At 42.8% G+C, this 21,603-nt stretch overlaps 1 protein-coding gene and 1 pseudogene across 8 annotated transcripts in view; both read left to right on the forward strand.

The window, feature by feature from the left end:
* The window catches only part of NCKAP5 (NCK associated protein 5), a 974,611-nt gene that overhangs the window by 129,833 nt on the left and 823,175 nt on the right, over positions 1–21,603 (forward strand). For 6 of the 8 annotated variants that reach the window (XM_032411698.1, XM_032411716.1, XM_032411680.1 and 3 more), the window contains one exon: positions 11,353–11,482. In XM_032411698.1, the coding sequence (XP_032267589.1) occupies positions 11,414–11,482 (69 nt within the window). In that variant the 5' untranslated portion in view covers positions 11,353–11,413. Of the gene's footprint in view, positions 1–11,352; positions 11,483–20,871; positions 21,093–21,603 lie in introns of those variants that run through there. The other 2 variants (XM_032411742.1, XM_032411760.1) reach the window with 2 other exon arrangements.
* LOC116638115 lies at positions 18,496–18,605 on the forward strand (annotated as a pseudogene).

Here is a 21,603-nt window from a genome sequence, read left to right on the forward strand (position 1 = left end):
GGAAGTCAAGGGCTGTAGAAAGTTTCTCACAGGAGAAAGTGGTGAAGAAACTGGGCATATTGTGTTTGAATAAGAGAAAACTTATATTTGCTCCAGGGAACAGAGCTATGGCCAAGTGGATGAAAATTCAGGAGACAGAGTAAAACTTTCTAACTATTCATGACCCCAAATGTGAGATGGGTTTCTGAAAAAGGCAGTGGGAGCTTCTGTCAGTGGAAGAGGTAAGCTGAGACAGGGCCATGATTTGTTAGGTTTATTTTAGAAGCAATGACTATATTTGGGGGAGGGGGTGAAGGGTGGTCCAGAAGAAACCATTTAAACTTTAGGTTCTGGGATTCCAAATGTCCTGAATAGAGGTTAACGTAAAAATTATCATGCATGACCTAAGCTACATGACCTATGTAGTCCATGAAGTATCTTAGATTATGTCTGGAACAAAGCCATGACATCTAGCTAGAAGATCATAGTTTTCTGAGAAAATTCATAGAATTTCACTCTTAAGTGGACACAGATAAGTTCTCCCTTTTAAATGTCAGATCCTTTAGTATCAAAGTGGAATTCACAGACCAGAAGCATCAGCTTATTAGACATGCAGAATCTCAGACTTTACTGTAGACCTACTTAATCAGAATCTGCATTTTAATGAATCCACCAGATATTCCTATTCTTGAATCTGAGAAGCGCTGATTTATCCACCTATCTATAGAACTTCTCTTATTCCTGAGCCTTCAAAGCCCAAATAAAAAGAAACAACTCACTCCAAGAAAAAAACTCTCAAAAAATAATCAGAAGTTTTTTTTTAAAGATTTTATTTATTTGACAGAGAGACACAGTGAGAGAGAGAGAACACAAGCAGGGGGAGTGAGAGAGGGAGAAGCAGACTCCCCACGGAGCAGGGAGCCTGATGAGGGGCCCGATCCCAGGACTCTGGGATCATGACCTGAGCCGAAGGCAGATGCTTAACAACTGAGATACCCAGGCACCCAATAATTAGAAGTTTTGATTATCAGTGCTCATAATCTGGGAGACATGAGGACAAGAAGGGAAGTATGGCCATATAGGCATTCATATATGTGCTTGGGTGCACGGGCCATACATATAGATCTTGTACACACACACACACACACCCTTAACCTCACTCTCTCTAGCCATCAGTGTAAGTGGGTGCTCATCAACCGTTTTACTTTTGAAAGAGATTTCAGCTCACTTCCCCACAAGTGAACAGCACTCTCAATTCAATTAAACACTGAATAGAAAAAGATAAACATCTTTGAGACTTTTTTCATACATTTCATTTTGACAGCTGTTATTACTTAGGACATCTTTAATGTCATATTCTACATTTTATGGTTTATTATGAATTCTTTCTGTTGGTTTCAGCATATTAAAGGTTATTTCAATCTTGAATTACTAGGCTTTGAGCATTTTTTTCCCCCTGCATCAGGATTGTTTGGGACATAGGGGTTGTGGAAGGAGGTTACCATAAAAGAAGAGAAAAAAACTCTTAAAGAGAAAAAAGCTTCCAGGTAGCTGGAAACATTCTAATTACCATGTAATGCCTTAACAAAAATGTATTGTCATCTGACTTTTTTGATGATATACATTTCCTGGATTGTTTTGGCTTTTCACTTGTGTATGAAAGCATTTAATGGAAAATAATGAATTCAGCAATGTAGGGGGACATCGCAATTAAACCTTGTGCTGGATCTTTTCAAAACATTGTTTTTCATAAACAGTTTTCTTGACAAGTCATGTTGTCTTTCAGTGGGCTTTGTAGAGTTTAGAGCACATTCTACCCAACTGGCCCCAGATGGAAAATACACTCTTGAAATTGGATGGTTTTTTAAGTGTAGCTCTCCACAGTCTTCTCAAAGAAAAAAAAAAAAAGTTTGAACAGAATGCATTTAGTAGCATGGTCTATAATTCCCCCAGCATCCCACGTATTTGGATGTTTTTGCTTCTGGCTGTGGAATTTTTCTAATTTAATTAACTCATTAGCGTTAGCAGATGACACAGTGTGAAAATTCTTTTCCCTAGTCACTTATCTAAATATTCTTCCAGTGCTCTGGGGTTATGTACACACTTTATTTATTTTTAAAAGTTATTTATCTGTTTCATTTTTACACTGACTTTCCCCTTAGGAGTTCATGAGCAACATACGGGCATTTCATGTAATGAAATAGAAACGTTTCTTAAAGCGATAAATGGAGAGGAGGTAGAGGAGGGAACCAAACAGGGGGAACAGCTTTCCTAAAAGAACTGGGAGGGAAGGAACAGATGGTTGGAGAAGAGCAGCCAGAGCTGAAATGCTTATCCTGATCCAAAGCCCTGCCATTCTGTCTCTTAGTTTTTGGTTGATACACTGTAAAAAATGTAGCAATAGTTTCTGTCTGGAAATCAGCTGGAAATATTTGAATGGCAAAGAAGGAAAGTTTTACAGATTATTCCAACCGGAAATGAGTCTTCTTCGCGCCAAAAACGTTCTTTCATTCAGGTTTTTTTACCTTTTTACGATATAAATCTTCCCTCCCTCCTTAAAATTTGAGGATGTGTGCTTTACATCTTTCTTTCTTCTTCTTCTCTCTCTTAGGGCCTAAAATGAGGTCTGGGACCAAAACAGATACTGAATAAATATTATTATTGAATTCTGAATGAAAAGGATTCTGTTGAGTTATAACTAACAGTTGCTGAGTATCTACTCAGTATTTTTTTATTTTTTATTTTATTTTTTTGAAGATTTTATTTAATTATTTGAGAGAGAGAGAGAGCATGAGCAGGGAGGAGAGGGAGAAGCAGGCTCCCTGAAAGCAGGGAGCCCAACACAGGGCTCGATCCCAGGACCCTGAGATCATGACCCAAGCTGAAGGCAGATGCTTAACCAACTGAGCCACCCAGGCGCCCCTCTACTCAGTGTTTTAAAACGAGCATCTTCAACCTCAGAGCCATTCCCTTAAGGTGATTGTTGCTCTTGGTATTTTAATTTTATCCATGGGAAAACTGAGACCAAGCGACATAACATAAATTGCTCAAGTTCACAGAAATCGCTTACGATCACAGAACTTTTCAGTTGGAGAATTTGAACTCAGGACTATCCAGGATGCTGCTACCCAAAATGATATGGACATGGCACAGTCAGGATGGATGGAACCTCAAGCCACCATGAGGAAGCTTCTTTGCATCCCAGCTGAGAATCATAACCTGGGTTTCTGTAGTGAATAAATAGTTTCAGGTAATAGAAAGGGTTGACACTGAATTGTATATTTTGAAAGGCTGAACTTTATGGTGTGTGAATTATCTCTCAATTTTAAAAAAAATAAAGAGTAAGGGTTGAAAATGATTGAATTTTGGATGTTTTAAGAGGTTTGAAGAGTTTTCCCTGTCCTCCGCTCCCAAGGAACTTAATTCAGATTAGCATGAGTTCTTTAACTGTTGTAGTTTGCTGAGCTGCATGCTGAGCAACAGCAAAGATTTCCAGACTCTGCCTGCACTGGAGTTCCCTAGTTCCTGTGCTGGAGGTAGCCGTTTATGTAAGACCACGAGGCAGTAATTCTTAGGGTTCCTTTCTGGCATTTAAACTATCAGCTCTAAGCTATTGAGTAGCTTCTAGGGCGAGAAGTTTAATAAACATGAGCTCATGAAATCATTCTTTAAAATCAATTTTCATTATTATGCGAGATTTTCCTCCACTTCAAAGAAAAAAGCTGTTGTCACATCCTGCAGAGAGTGTTTCCAGCCACTAATTTATCTGCAAGGATGGGCCACATTTGGGAAATCTGTTCGCATGCAGGCTTCTAAATCAGTTTCAGGGTGCTATTAGGATTTAAATAGGCATTTTGTGGTTGTAAGTCACATTGTTTGGTATTTTTTTTTTTTATTCTCCTGTCCAGGATGAAGAGAGTGGTTTCCTGTTCAGAATGTGTGTGCACACACATGGGCATTCACATACACACTCATACACATTCACACATGTGTGCAACCCACACACACTTATATACATGTGTGAGTGCTTCATGAACAGATGTATCGATAGCAGAAAATTATCGAGCCACCATCTCTTCTAAAAGGAAGCTGCTGTGTGTATGTATTTAAAGTATAAGAAAAGCCAACTGCTTTCCTTTATGTGGACTTTGATACATCTGGATGAAAAGACTTCAAAACAAGGCTGACAGGAGTTTCAAACATTCTATTTGGTAGCTATAAGCAAATCTTACAGATTCACAGTTTCCTCTCTTCCCTCCTGCTCTTTGCACTTAGAAATGGGCGCAAAATAGTCTTAGAGAACAGTGGGGAGAAAGGCAGGAGTGGTTCTGGGAGCATTTGAATCAGGATTTTCTTCCACTCTTGTCCTTGGTGTTGGAGGTTCTCTCCTTCATTCTCTGAATGATGGCCTCACTCTGAGTTTTTAAGATTGTATTTGCATTAATTTGGGATCTAGATATGCTATTTCTATCTTTAGTCAACATTAGTTTTTGCACGAAGCAAAAGGCCAGTTTAAGCAGGGTGATTAGTGAGCTGGACAGAATGAGTGTACAGAGGGAGATGCTGATCCAAATTGTTTGTATCTGATATTCTTCTTTGGGGTCAGCGTTTTCAGATTAAGAATTGCTAGTTGCAGTGGCTAAAGAAAGACAGTTGAGTCTGCCAGCAACCACGTGTCCCTCGGCCCCTGAGGAAGGGAAAGAGACCAAGAAAGGGGGCACACCTTCACCCTTTCGAACTGGTGCTGAATGTCAGAGTCATTCGGGGAGCTTAAAGTATTGATGACTGCATCCACCCCTGGCAGTCCTGATTGATTTGATCTCTGTGACTCCCCCAGGTGACTCCAATAGATGGCAAAGTTTGAGAACCACTGCTTCAACCAGTGGTTACCAACCCAGGCTGCTGTCACCCTACCCTGGTGCCTGGGGGCCCTGCCCCTAGAGATTCCAGGGGTCTGGGATGGTGTGTGGGCATTGGTATGTTTTACAAGGTCCCCAGATGATTCTAAGGAGCAACCAGGGTTGGAGATCTATGGACTACCTTGTCGGGGACAAGAGATTTGCTGCCCTTTTCATTTGTCTGTGGCACATTCAATGTTGAAATCCTTCTTTGTAGGATTTATACCATGTAGGATGCTGGGTACTGCAGGGCATGGTGTCAATGGGTTTGACACAATTCCTGTTCTCTGGTTGTGTATGAGGCTGCAAACAATCCTATTTTGCATAGTTTGTTGCTTCACGAAGCCGACTGAAAAAATATCTTTGTACGCTGTCTCATTGTAACTTCACAACCTCTGTGAGAACAGATCGGCAAGTGTAAACTCACAGAAGTTAGGGAACATCCTCAAGTTTCCACGACAGAGGACTGAGAGCTAAATCTTGGAATGCCTTTGATTCTGCCTTTTTTTCTCCATTTCTTAGGCACTACCATTAAAATTTCAAAGCAGAGGTGGGGAGTGGGGGAGTCAGAGAGACAGGAATGGCTATGGAGAGAAGTTCTCAGAATACATGTGAGTGTATGAGAGAGTGTGAATAAGTATGTCTTCATATGTGTGGCTATGTGCATGTGAGGAAATAAGCCTTTGAGGTTTATTTAATGGTGTTGTTTGGTTATAGTCCCTTGAAAATTATGCAGTCTGTTAATAAAGTCTGGCAGAAAAAAGAAATCACTGACGTCTTTAGGAATATTAAAGGGTCTGTCTAGCATTGAAAGGCCATTACTATCTGTGAGGAAAATTAAAGAGAGTTTATTAAGGCTAACACAGTTCCTACAGATACTAAGAAATGGTATTTTCATCAGTTAGAGAGAGTTGCACGTGAGAGGAGAGGGGAGACCGGTATCCATGTCCATCAGTCAAAATAGGTGCTTAATATCCTGTCTTCCTTCAACTCTTTAACCATTTTCCTCCCCTTGCAAGGGGGGAGAGGCTTCCAACCCATCACTTGGAGGCAGATGTGTGTTCTTCATAACCAGAGTTGTTAGAAGCTATAGAAAAGGCATGAACAGGACTCAGCTATGGTGTTTTGTAAGTTCAGGCAGGTCCTAAGCAGTAATTTTTAGGTTGATAATAGTTTTAAAATCATGATAAAATGTTTTCTTTGAGGCTTGAGTATGTTTGTGTGTTTGGCTATAAAAGTAATTTCAGGGTTATAAACGTGTATAGCACTTCTTTACTTTAGCAATGTTATATTGTCACCCTGCTTTTTCTGTGTTCACAAAGACAGCTGTAAACATTCATTTATTCATTTATTCATGCAAACAACAAATGCTCATTGAGTGTCTACCATGTTGCTGTGCATCAAGCATTATACTACCTAGGAGAACATAGAACTTAAAATATTGTCCCTGCTCTCCAGGAACTTAGTGTCTGGTAGGATTTTTAATTCCACACTATTGCTCAGAAGGCTCACAAAAAGGAGACCCAGAGTAGCCCAAGGAAGGCTGGCTGCCTGTCCAACAATATCTCTGTATGGTGTGAATCAATTATTGTCAAGCCCGGAAAAGAGAAACTACTCTAGATATTTCAAGCAGGGATAGAGTTAATGCAAGGAATTTTTTAATGAAACTGTTGAAAAAGCTGGAGGAGCAAAAGGTTGGTGTCACTCAAAGACTAGGAAGCTGCTACTGCCTGTTTTTATACTGAGCTTGTTGGAGGAATCACAGAAGTTACTGGATCATACCTGCTGTTGATGTTGCTTCTCTGCAGCTAGAAGCAGAAGGGCTTTTCTCTTCCTGTTGCCTTCTAATCTCTCACTGCCTCTTATTGGCAGAATCCAAGTTGGCCAACTGACTAAGAAATCTTGGTAATGTTTGCACCTCTAGACCTGCAATAAAGAAAAGAGTATAGCAGGGGAAGGCAGGGATGGGTGGGTGGTAGTGATGGCATGAAATCCAACAGTGAATTAACCAGCTGAGAGGGATAGAGTCTGGGAGTAGCCACGGATACCCAGAATTTTCTGTCAGGCTTTAGACTCAGAAATTTATTAGTACCCTGAGATGTGATCAGACTTTGAAATCTGACTGACATTAACTCATATGGATGGAAATGTATCCCCTGAAAATTCATGTTGAAACCCTAATGCCCAAAGGGACTATATTTGGAGATAGGGCCTTTTAAGAGGTATTTAAGCTTAAATGAAGTCTTAAGAGTGGTGTCCTCATTCAATAGGACTGATGTCCTTATAAGAAAAAGAAAACAGGTACCACAAGTATGTGTACAAAGGAAGAGGTCACATGAGGACACAGAAGGCGACCAAATGCAGGCTAAGGAGAGATGTCTCGCCAGAAACCAACACTGCCAACACCTTGATCTTGAACTTCCAGTTTCTGGAACTGTGAGATAATCCATTTCTATCATTTAAGCCACCAAGTCTGTGATATTCTGTTATGGCAGCATAAGCTGACTAATACACTAAGCAAGTAGATAAATGATGAATGTAAAGAGTCAGATGCTGAATTGCAAATTTGTATTAAAAATGTAACTTTCCAAAAGATTGCCTCCTTATATTTGCTGGTCAGCACATTCTTCTTCTATAAGTAAAACGACAACGTGGGAATCCAATAAAATTGGAAGGTTGCTTTATGGCAGTGGTCTCTGAGCAGGGGAGTTTGTTGGATAATACAAATGGCCAGCATAATACCAGAGTGTCTGGGATCTGACAGACGCATGTCCCCTCTAGACTTGCAGTCCTTTCTGGGTATGTGTAAATGTGGGCACATCTCTTTCCTTGATGATGCTGGAGGTGGGGCCTGTCAGCCTTCCTGACTTTTCCTTTGTGAAGTCCTCCCCTTTGCATGTTGACACATCCTGGTTGCCATTTTGTTTCTTGCGTGGTCTTGCGTCGATCCTTTTGGGTAACTTTACTTTGATCCTTTCCATGATTGCTTTATGGTATAATTCATGAATTTTCTAGTTCTTGGGATGGGGATAGAACATACATTTAGGGTGGTAACTGGCCAGGACACATGGTTACAGCTGTGCTCCTTGTTGCCATTGACCGTGTCCTTCTGATTGGCCAATCCCTGCGCCTTATCAGTTGCTGAATGTTCTGAAGGTCAATCTCTGCCTATATTATTGGCACTACTAAGTATGAAAAGAAACTGACCAGGTTAAATCAGTCAGTCAGACTTCCACATAGCAGACTAGGCTGTTTGAGAACTGTCAAAAGGATCCTTGTTTCCCAAAATGACAGTCTCATCAGCCTATTATGGAACATAAAATCCAGTCACTGGAAGGGATGATTAAGGTATCTGATATTTAAAGCTTACCTACTACCTCTCAGGTGGTGGGAAAACCCTTTATTTTATTTATTTATTTATTTTTAAAAAATTTTTGTTGTTGTTTATTTATTCATGAGAGTCAGAGAGAGAGATAGAGAGAGGCAGCGGCAGAAGGAGAAGCAGGCTCCCCTCCTAGCAGGGAGCCCGATGCGGGACTCGATCCCAGGACCCTGGGATCGTGACCTGAGCCGAAGGCAGACGCTCAACCATCTGAGCCACCCAGGTGCCCCCGGGAAAACCCTTTAAATGGATCATCTCATTAATCATCACAACAACCCCACTATGAAGAAGGTCCTATTATTAATGCCATCTTATAGATGAATCAATTGAGGCCTATAGAGATTAAAAATGTTTAATTTTATCAGCTGGTAAGGAGTAATCAAACCCTAAGACTAAGTGTTATGCTCAGAACAAACAAGTTACCTTGTCCTACAAGACCATGGTGTGATGTAATTGTTACTTATGGCTTGGAACTTTCCTTACACATTGTCTTCCCAGCTTCTTCATTCTTTAAAAACTGGTTCCCTATTCTGGGGGCACGCAAACCTCTTTCCAGCTTTTTCCCAGCAGAAGGGCTGGCCCCTCTATCTGGAATGCTCTTTACCTGCAATGCTCTTTACCTCTTTACCTGGCTTCTACTTTTATCATTCTGTCTAAAATGTTCTCCCCTTCCACATGCTTGACACTCCATAACACTGCTTCCTGAGGGTTATTTCCTTCGTAAGCAGGTACCTCTCATGGTTTAAAGTTGTTTGTTTGCTTCTTTATTTCCTATATCTTCCATGAAGTTCCAAGGCAGGAGCCTAGCACACGGCTGTGTTACTAACACCTAAGTATTGGGTCCTTCATACTTTAGGTACTTAATAAATACATGCTACACACTGAAGGATTATCTATTGTGACCTAGCAAATGCCAGGGCTCTTTGGAGTATGTAGGAGGGTGAGAAATACATAAATGAGAAAAGACAACAAGAAAATGACTTAGGGGGGTATATTTTTGATGGAGGGAGAAATCTCAGGGCCTGAGTAGTCCCTGTAGCTGGAGCCATCATTACAGAGAGTATTCTGAGCTACCAGTGAGTGCATAAAGTGCATATATCACATACTGAGATGAGGAGGGGGCAGCAAAGTGGGTGGGAAAAGGCAAGCCCTTAAAACAAATTTTACTGGACTTACAGTTTTGCCAATAATAATAACATGCAACTAACTTTGTTCTGGAAAAAACTGCCGAAGAGTTTGTTTTTAACTACTAGGCTCTATCAATCAGCAAATAAGAAGAACTTCCTATATTTATGCTGGGGGCCATGAGGCCAGGTTCTGTTACATTCTCATTAGATTTGGAGCAATTGAGGGGGCTGTGGATAATATTTCTTTTCAATTTTATCAAAAGCAGACTCTGAGCTAAGCCAGAACTTCCTATATTTAAACTGTGCTAGGTGGTTAATAAGTAAGGCCCTGAGGACTCCCATGAAGTGTGGGAGAGAAAGAAGGCTTTGCCCAGTGGGGTGACCAGGAAGCTTCTGTGAAGGAGATGGGCCCTGCGCCCGGCACTGCAGAGGGGAGAATTAGACCCGATGGAGGTGAGGGGTGTGATCCAAAGCGTGGTCTCAGGAATGTGCCTCGCATATTCAGGGACTGTAAAAGGCTACTTGGCAGGAAGTAGACCTTGAACATGATGTTGAAAAATTTGGTTTTAGATTCCGAATTCAGAATGGACTCCCAAGAGATTCTGAGTGGACGAGTCATGAATTTAATTTGGTGTTCCTCCAAGTGAGAGGTGCCAGATGGAGGAGAGAGCCTACGGCTGGGGAGTCTATTGGTTTCCTACCACTGACCATCATTTGGGCATACCCTGTCTGGGGGGGCATCGCTGTCCCAGCCCTCCTCCTGGTGGGGGAAACAAGGAGCAAGAGGCCATATGCTGGGGGCCATGAGGCCAGGTTCTGTTACATTCTCATTAGATTTGGAGCAATTGAGGGGGCTGTGGATAATATTTCTTTTCAATTTTATCAAAAGCTGATTGGTATAATACGTTATTAAGTTCAGCTTTTCTTCCATAGCAGGACAATGATTATATGTTTTGTGTGAATTATGAACAATTTCTGTACCTCCAAGTGCCTCCTGAATCATCCAAGATGTATTAGATTATGTTAACTTAGTATTTAAGGTTAACTGGTTTTTAATGTAATCTGTGCATAATTATAACTTACATGTAAGTTGTAGTTTATTGCCTTTAAATCATTGTACGTCTACATGTTTTTTGCAGGTTAGAAAGATGAGTTTCAGAGAGGCTGAATGACTTGTCCAAGGTTACTTGGGGAATGGGTAGGAAAGCCTGGACTAGAACCTGTTTCTTTAACTTCAGGCCATTAATATCTTGGTGAAGACTGGAAGCTAGTGCTTAATACACACAATATATTCTTACTAACCGGGACACTTAGTCATTCTAGACCTAGCAACCACAGTGGAGTACAGGGATTAACTATATCTGATGGAGTAAAATGCAGTGGGCATTCAGATACTCCTTGAGAGTGACATGTCCTCCACCATTCATGTGGAATCCACCTGTCCTAGAGGGAATGTATCTTATAATGGTCCCCACAACCGTTTAAATTAAATATTTTACAATGAAATATTGGCAGTAATGTTTAGGTTTCAGTTTCCTCTCCTCGGGCCTTGGGCTCAGCCACTCTTGGTTAGGGAGCCTGGTTTTGTCAGTTTGATCTCATGGAATTTGCAGACAGCATCTATGTGCACAGTAACAGAATGATTCTGGCTGATAGAGGGAGGATGGGTGTGGAGCAAGTGTGGCATGAAACAGACTGTTTGCTTTTATCCACAGTCTGCTGATTCAACCTGCAAACCCATTCCCCAACTCCATTAGCAAGACCTATAAAAACACAGGGGCCTCTGTAAAGACGACTGACATTTGCAACATGGAGAGAGGTCTTTTGAGTTGAGAGAGCCCAGTTCTGCACTTATGATTCGGGTCTGGGTATTTTGGCTGCAACAGTTGTTTCTGGTTAGAAAGCTAAAAACAAGGGTCTAAACACTATTCAGTTGGATGGTAAAACACATGCTCACTTTTTGCAGTGACCCTGGAAACAGAAGGGGAATTCTTATAAATCACAAAGGAAAATAAATAACTTCACCCATGGAGGGAAAGAGACAGCTTGAGAAAAGGGACTTTGGAAAAAGGCTGTCTCTAGACAGCAGTCTTGTGGTAAGTACTAAATATTAATTTACCACTCTATATGTTTTGGCTTAAAATGCATTATTCTTTGACTGTTATTTCCTGAACCCTGTGCTTTTGAAACCTCTATTCCAGTTACCCCATTAGCCATATCCCCTGGGATTTGCTTTCATTTATTTTTTTACAAAGTCAAAAGCCAGAAAATTATTGGAATGTTTGTAGAGTGTCTTAATAGGCAAATGTCATAATCTGTCAACATTATGTATAATTACATTAATTCCAGCTGAAGTAGACTTAACCTATACAAAAACACTACTGTAAAGCTGATGCCAAATGCCAAGCCTGTGTACAGTTGTTCCATCACCCATTTATCTTCATCTGGGGGATAAGTTGCATAAGAATTTAATAGAGCTTCAAATATTGAAGAGTGAAGAGTCCAGATCTTCTTAGGTACGTACCATGGTTCAGTTGTTTACAAACTTTCTTTCAAAGAGTGTGAATGCTGATGAGCGTCATTCTTAACAACCTGGTTGTGTTTGCTTTTGTGTATGAGAATCTGGTTAGTCCAAGGAAAGAGACTAAGTCCCTGATTCTGGAAGGTTGGCTGCTCTCTGAGCTCAGATGTGTGCATCACCTCTTCTCTTCCCGAATGCATGTGACCAGAGCAAGAAATCAAGCGAGTCACTCCTTTCTCTTTTGCTCATTTACTGAAATAGAGATTTAGCTCAGCTCCTTCTTTTGCATGTTGTGGAAGGATGTGCTTTATTCATTTTGTGCTCCCAGCATTTGGCTGGGAGTCTGGGTCGGAGTAGGTATCCAATCAAATATTTGTCGAATGGATTTGTCAGTTGCACCTTTCCCACTCTGCGGCTATAGGTCTGGCTCCGCCAGTGTATAGACTAGCTAGTTACCCCATAATTGCTGAGGCTTAATGTCACAAACTGTTCCTGGATGTGAGTTTCCGGGAATGGAGAAAAGGATTACGTTAAACTTTTGTGTCTAGTTCCTCTCTTGTTTTCAGATTCAATTTCTGTGTCTGTGTGGGCTGTGCAGTGACCAGCCTACCCTCAGCGGCTAAGAACTTTTATAGCATTATAGATTCTCCTCCCAATGGGTGGGCCCTTTTCTCATCTCTTAGGTCTTTCTATCTCTGGGTCAAATGTGATGCAAATAGCGTGTGTGTGTGTGTGTGTGTGTGTGTGTGTGTGTGTGCGCGCGCGCGCATTTAAATATTCCCTGAGGATAGTTTCTGGGGAAACTTAGGATAAAAAGATAATTTCTCAGCCTCTCCTTTGCCAAAGAAAACACTTTTTACCTATTAACCTGACGATAGGGTCTGTCATATACCTAAGCAGAGGACAAAGATGCCCATATAATATGAGCAGCACAGGAAAGTTTCTCTTTTTAAATTTTTTTTTATTATGAGAGAGAGAGCTCAAGTGGGGGGGAGGAGCAGAGGGAGAGGGATAAGCAGACTCTGAGCTAAGCAGGGCTCGATCCCACAACCCCGAGATCACAACCCAAGCCGAAATCAAGTCAGACACCTAACTGACTGAGTCACCCAGGCGCCCTGCAGGAAACATTCTCTTAACCCAAAAATATCCTTGCTGATTAGTCCCTAAAGTCCCAAATTCTGCCTTCCATGCTGGAGAATATGCAAAGATGCTATCCACGCAAGCATGCTAAGCTATTGTCTTTCAATAATTCATAGTAGCACTCATTAATAAAATGTCTTGGATCTTTCCCAAATGTCAGGCAGCTGAGCAAAATTTTGTTGAGGGAATTGGTAAACAATAGGATGCAGAGCACAGATTGCTGGGATGCAGGACTGGGTTGGGTGGGGAGGGGAGAGGCAGTGAATTACCGTGACAGCATCAGGTACCTGAAAATCAGAGAAAGAGGAAAGAGCCTTAATGAAACCATTGTCCATATTTAAATTTTGCTCAGGGACAGGCTTGACTGTGAGCATAAATCAAAGCCTGTCATAGTAGCAGTGCAAGCTGAAAACCCAAAACCCAGCTTGGGTTCCCATGGCACATGGCTCTACCCTGAGTCTTGTGGGGCCTGCAGATCCATTTTCTGACCTAACAGCCTAAAAGAACACTGTGAAAATAAGAACCCATTGCTTGGCACCACCTGAGAAACAATCCTATTAAATCTCCCCAAGTGATGCTTAAGGAGAGTTTTTACACTAGTGAAATATCTTCCTTGTTTCTTGGAGGTAGGTTAAGTGTTATGTCTGCATGTACATAATTGGGAAAATCCTGAAACTGTGCTCTCTTATGAGTAGGTGGCCTGGGGGATGGGAGGCCTTAAGTGCCACTCCAGGTTATGCAGTTTAGGCCACGTGACTATAAATTTGCCTTCTGTTTTAGTGTTATGTTCTTTCTTCATATAAGATGCTGAGGCGGTGACAGCAAGAGTACTTGTTCTGAGTTGGTGTTTTGAGAGTGAGACCCACTGAGAGTCCCTTGAGTGAATTCTCTTGTGACCATCAGGAAGAGAGGTAGACAGGGATGAGCTCAAAGCTGACTGGCCTAGAAAGGACTTGAACCCAAGACATTGCCCTCCTCTTTGGCTCCCTGCTGAAATCACACAAATAACTGGGAGAGAAACACAAGATGATAATTCTGGAAAAGGGTTCCTGGAAAATACAAGGTGAAAGAGACACCTGACATCTTTCTCAAGGCATGTTTACTTTATTCCACTTTATGTTATTTTTTTTTAAGTCCTAGAATGCTATATTGGAACTGGGTTATCCAATCGCCTCACTTTGTAGAAGAAGTTATTACTCAGTGAGGTTCAATGTTTTTCTCGAGGTCCCACAAGTAGCGTACGATGTAGGTCTCCTACCCCTCACTTCACTTCCTTACATTTTACTACATAAAATCCCAGTAAGAAGAGACGTCCCTTTGGAAAACTGAATAGAGGAAAGAGAAATATACTAAATCTTAAGTCTTGAAATTCCACCACAGTAATCGTTATGACCCACATTTTTGAGAATTAGAAGGCCCAGAGGTAATTTCCATTTTCACATTTTGCAGGAAAAAAATTCCTCATAATGTACAGTAAGAATAAGGTACTATTAACTTCATTATACTTTTTATTTTACATAATCAAATCATGAAGTGTTGAGTAAAAATTATTGCCCACTTGCAACAGCTTTTAAATTTGTAGGCTGGTGGAACCACAGAATAAAGAAACTCACAGTCCAGACACTGAAGAAAGCTCCCCATTGGGGGATGGTCGCTTGTGGTTTTTAGTTACAGTTTTGCCTTAAGGACAGGACACAGGAGGGTTTGAGTGAGTGAGTGTGTGTGTGTGTGTGTGTGTGTGTGTGTGCGCGTGCAACCCAGTAGCATTGAAGTGTTCTTTGATGTTGATTTTTTACTTGATAAATCACCCTTTTTAAGAAGAAAGTGACAGGTAAGTGAAACTGAAATGAAAAATATGTTTCAATGTGGGGGGTAAGTACCCTGTGAGAAAGACAAGTGACTACAAGTTTGCCTTCACCAGTCGGAGTGTGCCGAGGAGCTGCACATTCACAGCAAGAACAGTCTCCTCTCTGAGAACAATAAAAATCACCCCAGAAATCGAGGCCTCTTCTTGACCCAAAGCTGTTCCACCCACCCCAGGATGCTTTTTGATCAGAAAAAGTCAGCATTTCACACTGTGCTTTTTTATTTGCAAAAATCATTCCCAGGCTGCCCGTATAGCTATTTGATACGTGTGGCTAGGATAGCATTGAGCTGATGAGAAGGCTGGGAGTGAATTATTTTATTTATGTATTTATTTATTTTTACCAGCTCACATGCCAATAGCAGAAATTCCCTTTTAATTTGAGGGAAAATTACTTTTTGCTTTTAGCCACGGATGGGAGTAAGTTTCTTTCATGAACGACAAATTCTTTCGTGGTACCCCGTTCCTTTTTCCCCTTCTAGAAGGAAGAGAAATGTTGGCCACACTAGATCCTCAGCTCTGACAGGAGGGCAGTTTTGATAAACTCATGAGAGCAGGAAAGGCCCCACACCAAGTCCCTCCATTCATCCTTCAGCCTCTCGATGGTTTGTATCCAAACTATTAGTGATTAGGCCTTCCACAGGCACACATTAAGCCAAACAATAAGCATCACTAGAAAACCTGCTTTACATTTAAGATGTTGTAGTCGCTCTGGGATGTTCTGGATAGTCACCACTTTTCCCTCCAGATCCACCCCATCCTTCTCTGCCTGGCTGCGCACCCCTGGAGGATGTACCACGCAGACCCTGTCAACAGGATCCTATGTCTTCTGACATCTAGTTGGGTTTGGCCAATGGGGGGGACCTAGCATGAGATCAGAGGTCAGGGAAGAGAGAGAGATCAAGCTGATGGCTTTCCTGTTCTCTCCTTGCCTGGTCCTGGGCCACGGTGACTGGACAGCTCTGCCTAAGGTCACAGCTTTTGTTGGGCTCACAAAACCACGGTTCTTTCTGTGTTCTGGCACCTTCCCTCTCCCCATGTTCCTTCAGCTTTCTTGGTAGTAATGACTCTTGGGTGTTGCCAGTTTGTCTCATGTTGGTCTGCTTTAGGTCTGCCCACACATTATTGTGTGGTTCCTGTACCAAAATCTTCTCAATTTAGATGATTTGCCTGTGCCATCTTTTTCCTATGGAGCCCCCTGACTGATACAAGACAATAGTTTATTTATGGAAGCTGACCTAATCAGCATGAAAAGTGATGTAACACAGAGGAGGGAAATGGTGTGGCAGTGACTCTGAGAGGCACCAAGTCATGGGGGGTGGGTGTAAGGAGCGCCGTGGAGGAGAAGCTGGAGTTAGAACATGCTCTGAAGCAGTTCGAGAGCTTGCTTCGGTAGCACGTGTACTACAGCTGAAGCAATGGGGAGAATTCGGTGGGTGGGCAGAGAAGAAAGGGGCAACCCAAGGGTATTGTCCTATCCCTCTGCTAACAACTCATTTCATTGCTGAATTATTTTTTTCCCAGAGAAACTTCTTCCTTGGGTCAATTTTATGTGTCAACTTAACTGAGCTCAAGGATGCCCAGGTACCTGGCGAAACATTACTTTTGGGTGTGTCTGTGAGGGTGTTTTCAGAGGAGAGTAGCATTTGCATCAGTAGATCCAGTGAAGAAGTTTGCCCTCACCATTGTGGGTAGGCATCGTCAGACTGACTGAAGACCTGAATAGGACAGAAAGGCGGAGAAAAGGCAAACCTGCTCTCTGCCTGAGCTGAGTCATCTCCTGTCCTCGGAACCCGGCACTCCCTGTTTTCAGGACTTTGGACTTGGACTGGGACTTACACTATTGGCTCCCCTGGTTCTCAGGACTTCGGGTTTGGACTGGAGCTACATCACTGGGTTTCCTGGGCTGCCAGCTTGCAGACAGCATATCATGGGGCTTCTCAGCCTCTATAATCATGACTCCATCCCTTATAATAAATCTCTCTGTATTTATCCTTACATTTATAATTACATTTACAGAGGGACAGAACCCTGACAAATTCACAAATGTAAATCTCTACTGCTTTATCTTCAGTGATTTCACCCCTGGTTAGTGACCGGGAGGATTTCTAAAGCAGGGTTTCAGCAAACTCTGTGAAAAGCCAAATAGTGAATCTTTTGGGCTTCCCAGGCCAGCTGAGCAGTCACAACTACTCAGCTCTGCTGCAGGAACAGGAAAGTAGCCTCAGACAATGCATGAATAAATGGGCGTGGCTTATGTTCCAATAAAAGTTGGTTTATAGAGACAGCAGGCTGGATTCTTAAGGGTATCTGCACACGGTAGAGAAATGGGAAACTTGAAGGTCTAGTTCACTTTTCCTGGGTGCTAACTTTCTGAATGGTGACTTGTGTTTACCCTCAAGGATGCACAATATGCTGAGGCAGGCAAAGGAGCAAGTTTAGGATGTCAAACAAAGATGTATGTACCCCCGTGCATGAATTGGAGTACAGGTAAATATCTTAGAAAGCTCAGAGCTCACTGAGAATTTTTCTAAATGGAAAACAGGGGCATTGTTGGTGTTGCTCGGAACAGCCCATGGATTGTGACTACTACCCCCAAAATCTGCATTTTTGTAATGCTTAGGCATACCTGTAGCTTTCTCGACTCTTTTGGTGCTGTAATTGGGCTACTCTCACCATAGCGATGCTGTACAGAGCACAGGCCACTAGGTTGCTGGAGGTTTCCAGCGACTCAAATCCGAGCTACCCTTGATCCCTTCTACTAATGGAAACATGTATGAAATATGGTTCACTCAGTAACTCTGACCAGGAGGCCTGACCTTTGTGCTCTGATACCAAGATTGTTTGAGATTTCTCAAGTAAGCATCAAGTAGAGAAAGGTCGGTGAGTAAGAGGGAGGTTTTTATCCCCAAGCCAAAGGTTGGTGTCTGAGGATCCAGCCAAAGCCCGTTTTTGGGAAAAAGCAACAGGTGGGGAACAGACCAGCCTTGGCCTGGGTTAGCTACCTTTCCAAAGTGTTGTGCCGAATCTGACTGCTCCTCCTTGACAGCAGGTGACCGTGGAGCGAGAAAAGTATCAGATACTTAAGTGAAAATTTACCCAGTGAATCTGCCCAGCAGCCTAGCTGAGCCCATCATGGCAGGTCAAGAACATGCTAGAAGAATGTCTTGCCCAGCACACAGCCCTGGGGGCTCTGGATAGATTTGGTGTGGATGGGCTGGGAGAATACAAGGGAGGCTTGGCCAGGTAGGTACAGCCCCAAATACCTGGTTGCTTAGGGCCTTAAAGGGACCCCAGATGAGCAGGAAAAGATCAGAACCCATCAGTGCTGGGAGGGAGGCTGGAGATATGAGCAGGATTGCTGCTGAAATGGTCTGAATGGAAGGCAGGTGAAAGAACAGAAATAGAATACACCCAAGCAGTGGACATAGACTCTGTTGGCAGTGGGGACTGGTAAAGTCCAGTGGGGTGCCTGGCTGGCTCAGTCGGTAAAGCATGTGACTCTCAGGGTTGTGAGTTTGAGCCCCACGTTGGGGTCAGAGATTACTTAAAAATAAAAATTAAAAAAAACAATAAAAATCTTGGTGCTTGCTTTGGCAGCACATACTAAAAGTTGGGATGATACAGAGAACAAAGATTAGCATGGCCCCTGCACAAGGATGATGGTAAGGTCTAACATGTAAGCCACTTTAGCAGACAGCTCAGCATGTGGAGCCCAAGCATGGACCAGGATGGCTCCAGGTGGACCAGGGTGGCTCCCTTCCCTTGGTGAGAACAGCTGAAATTTACGGAGGCTTGCTACGTGCCAGACGCTCTGGTCAGCGCTTCAGATAGAAATTGTCATTCAGTACTCAGGGTGACCCTTTAAGATAGGAACTTTAATTATTCCTGTTTTACAAATAAAAAACCTGAAGCTTAACAAGTTAAGGAACTTCCTCAGGGCTATGGGACTGGTGTGCGATAGACTTGGGATTTCCACTCCCTTCGGGCCTCCCGTTCCGCATCCCCCCAGATCATGCTGTCACTCCACAGCTAGCGGCTCAGAAGCAGAAACCCTTGTTTGCCAGTGACCGGGAGCTCCTTGCCTGGTACTTTCCGACATTAAACAGCCCCAGCTTCAACAGGGCTAGAGGTTTACAGGTGTATCAGCACATCTGCCATCTCTGTGCCTGCTGATGCTGGAGGCCAGGCCTGATTTCAGGCAAACCACTGTCAAAGGGTTGGAGGTTAGGAGAGCGGAGGATACAAGGAGTAAAGAATGCATGGCTGGAACTTGGTCTAGTTCTGATTTCTGGTCTTGTGCTTTTTCTGATTAATCAGGTCTTGGAACCAACTTCGTAGAGATTAAAGTTTATGATAGCATATCTATGGAATACATAATATACACTCTATATCTATAATTTTGTGTTTTTACCCACATGAGGACTCACTGTAGTATATGCATGTACACGATGGGGATATTGACTGGAATGGGGATAGAGTAGGGAGGAGTGGTGAATGACAGGGCACATCCAAAGTCTAGCTGTCGCCCAGGATGCAACAGGATTTGTAACTGGAGGGATGAGCCTGTCTAATGATTGCACGTGCTTTTGGCTGAGCCACTGACTGATAGGGCTGGGTACATACCAACATCATTTCCTATGGGGACATCCCCCCACCAAGTGCTATTTGTTTGCTCACCACTTGAAATTGATACCCCCTCCTCTGGTGTTGCACAAAGGAATGTCTGCCTTCAATACAGTGATGGCTCACCCTGAATGACTCCTCTTCCCTTCACCTTCCTTCTGTCTGTCGTTGAAAGTAAGGCAGTCTGCCACCATAACCATATATTCCAGAATTCTTATTAAAATACCCTTTCCTGAGCTGCCATAATATTTACCTCTGGTCTTCCTCACCACGTTTAACGCTTTGTCTCATGACTGTCCACCTTAAATCAGGGTTTCTCAATCTATCTGACATTTTGGACCCTGTGTTTCTTTGTTGTGGGGTTGGGGGTGTTCTGGGCATTGGAGGATTTTCAGCAGCATCCCTGGCTTCTATCTACCAGATGCCAACAGCACCCCTCGCCCAGCTGTGACAACGAAAACTGTCTCCAGACATTGCCCAGTATCCCCTGGGAAACAAAATCAGCCCTGACTGAGCTGAATTGTAGGCTCCTAGAGGGCATGAGGCATGTCATACTCACATTTGGGTCCCTAAAGTCTGACACATGGAAAACACTCGGTGCAATGAATGAGTGAGTGAGTGAACTTACTAGTGAGTAGCCATTCATGAGCTAAGTACACAGTAGCAGGAGATACTGGGTATGGAGGAAGGGGGCACTACCTGGAGGAGGCACTGAGCACTGGTTCAGAAGTTTGGGATGGCAACCTTTTCCATTTTACCAAAGATGATTCTAGCTTATGTATAAAGACTTGTGTTTGCATCAGAGATTCTTAACATGATACCTGGACGCTCTTGAGTTCCAGAGTGCTCGATAGGGCAAATTTATGGAAAGGCTCCAGGGGTTTTGAATTCTCTGAAGTATATTGTACTAAATTTTATATGTATGTGCATATGTGCACATTTTTTCTGGGGAGGGAGTCCATAGCTATAACCATATTCTCAAAGGTATCTGTGACCCAAGGATGGTTAGGTAGCTTCCTCTGCCACTGGTCTAGCAAGCCTGGCCCACAGGACCTGCGCGCAGATGGCTTACCTTACCCAGGTCACAGAGCAGGATCTCAGAAGCACCTGGCTCCATCACCGGTATCCACCTGCTGCAGTGAGTGCTGTCTGCCTGCCTCAGACGTAGCTCTGCGCATACTTGGTATCTCAGCGATTACCTGATCAAAATAGGAACTGGAAACATTTGGAAGGCCCTTTGTAAATGCTGTTATTGATAGATGATGATACTGCATCTTAAGAAAAAAGTACAAATGAGCAGAGACGTTCGCTTGGCATGTTCTGTGTTTTCTTAGGGCTCGGGGATCTGCTTGTCATTCTCCTGGTGTCTCACCATCTTTCAACAATGGGAATCATCAGATCATACAAGTTTCCATGGCAACCGAGGTTTCTGTATCCTCCTCTGGCAGCCTAAGATTGTTCCTGCAGCAGATTCTCCAGTGTTTTGTCCATAACAAGAGGTAGAGCTTTCATCGATCTCCTTCGAAGCTGGTCCTCAAACCCAGGAGGCAGCTGGGTGAGCTCTCTTATAGGTGTGTGTTTTCCTCTCTAGTGTTTCTAATTGATCAACACAGGAATTGAGCACCTACTAAGTTCGAAGCACTGTGAAATACTAAGGGTGAAGATCCATGTGAGTGTTAAGAAATGCAAAGCATGATTTCCATTTTGCGAAGCTGTACCAAGTCTCGTCACAAATACACAAATCATAGTGATACCAGGAGGTATACAGTGGTGCAAAGAACAAGAGTGATGGGATTTCAAAAGGAGGTTGGTCTTCCAGCTGTGTTGATCAGGGTTGGCTTTCCCAAGGAGGAGAGCTTTCATATCTCTCTCAATGAAATTGGTTCAGATTTAATCTGTGGTGTCTATGAGGTCCTGGAAACAGAAATTTATTGAGAAAGCCTCCATGTCTTAAAAGAATAGAGTATGACTCCAAGGTGGCCTGGCTTATACTTCAGGAATTGCCGAGACCCTAAGGAAGCTGTGTTGTGATCCTGAATTATCCTCTTAACTTTCCTCTTGTCCTC

Source organism: Phoca vitulina, unplaced genomic scaffold, assembly GCF_004348235.1.
Source record: "Phoca vitulina isolate PV1807 unplaced genomic scaffold, GSC_HSeal_1.0 scaffold1, whole genome shotgun sequence".
Lineage (NCBI taxonomy): Eukaryota > Metazoa > Chordata > Mammalia > Carnivora > Phocidae > Phoca > Phoca vitulina.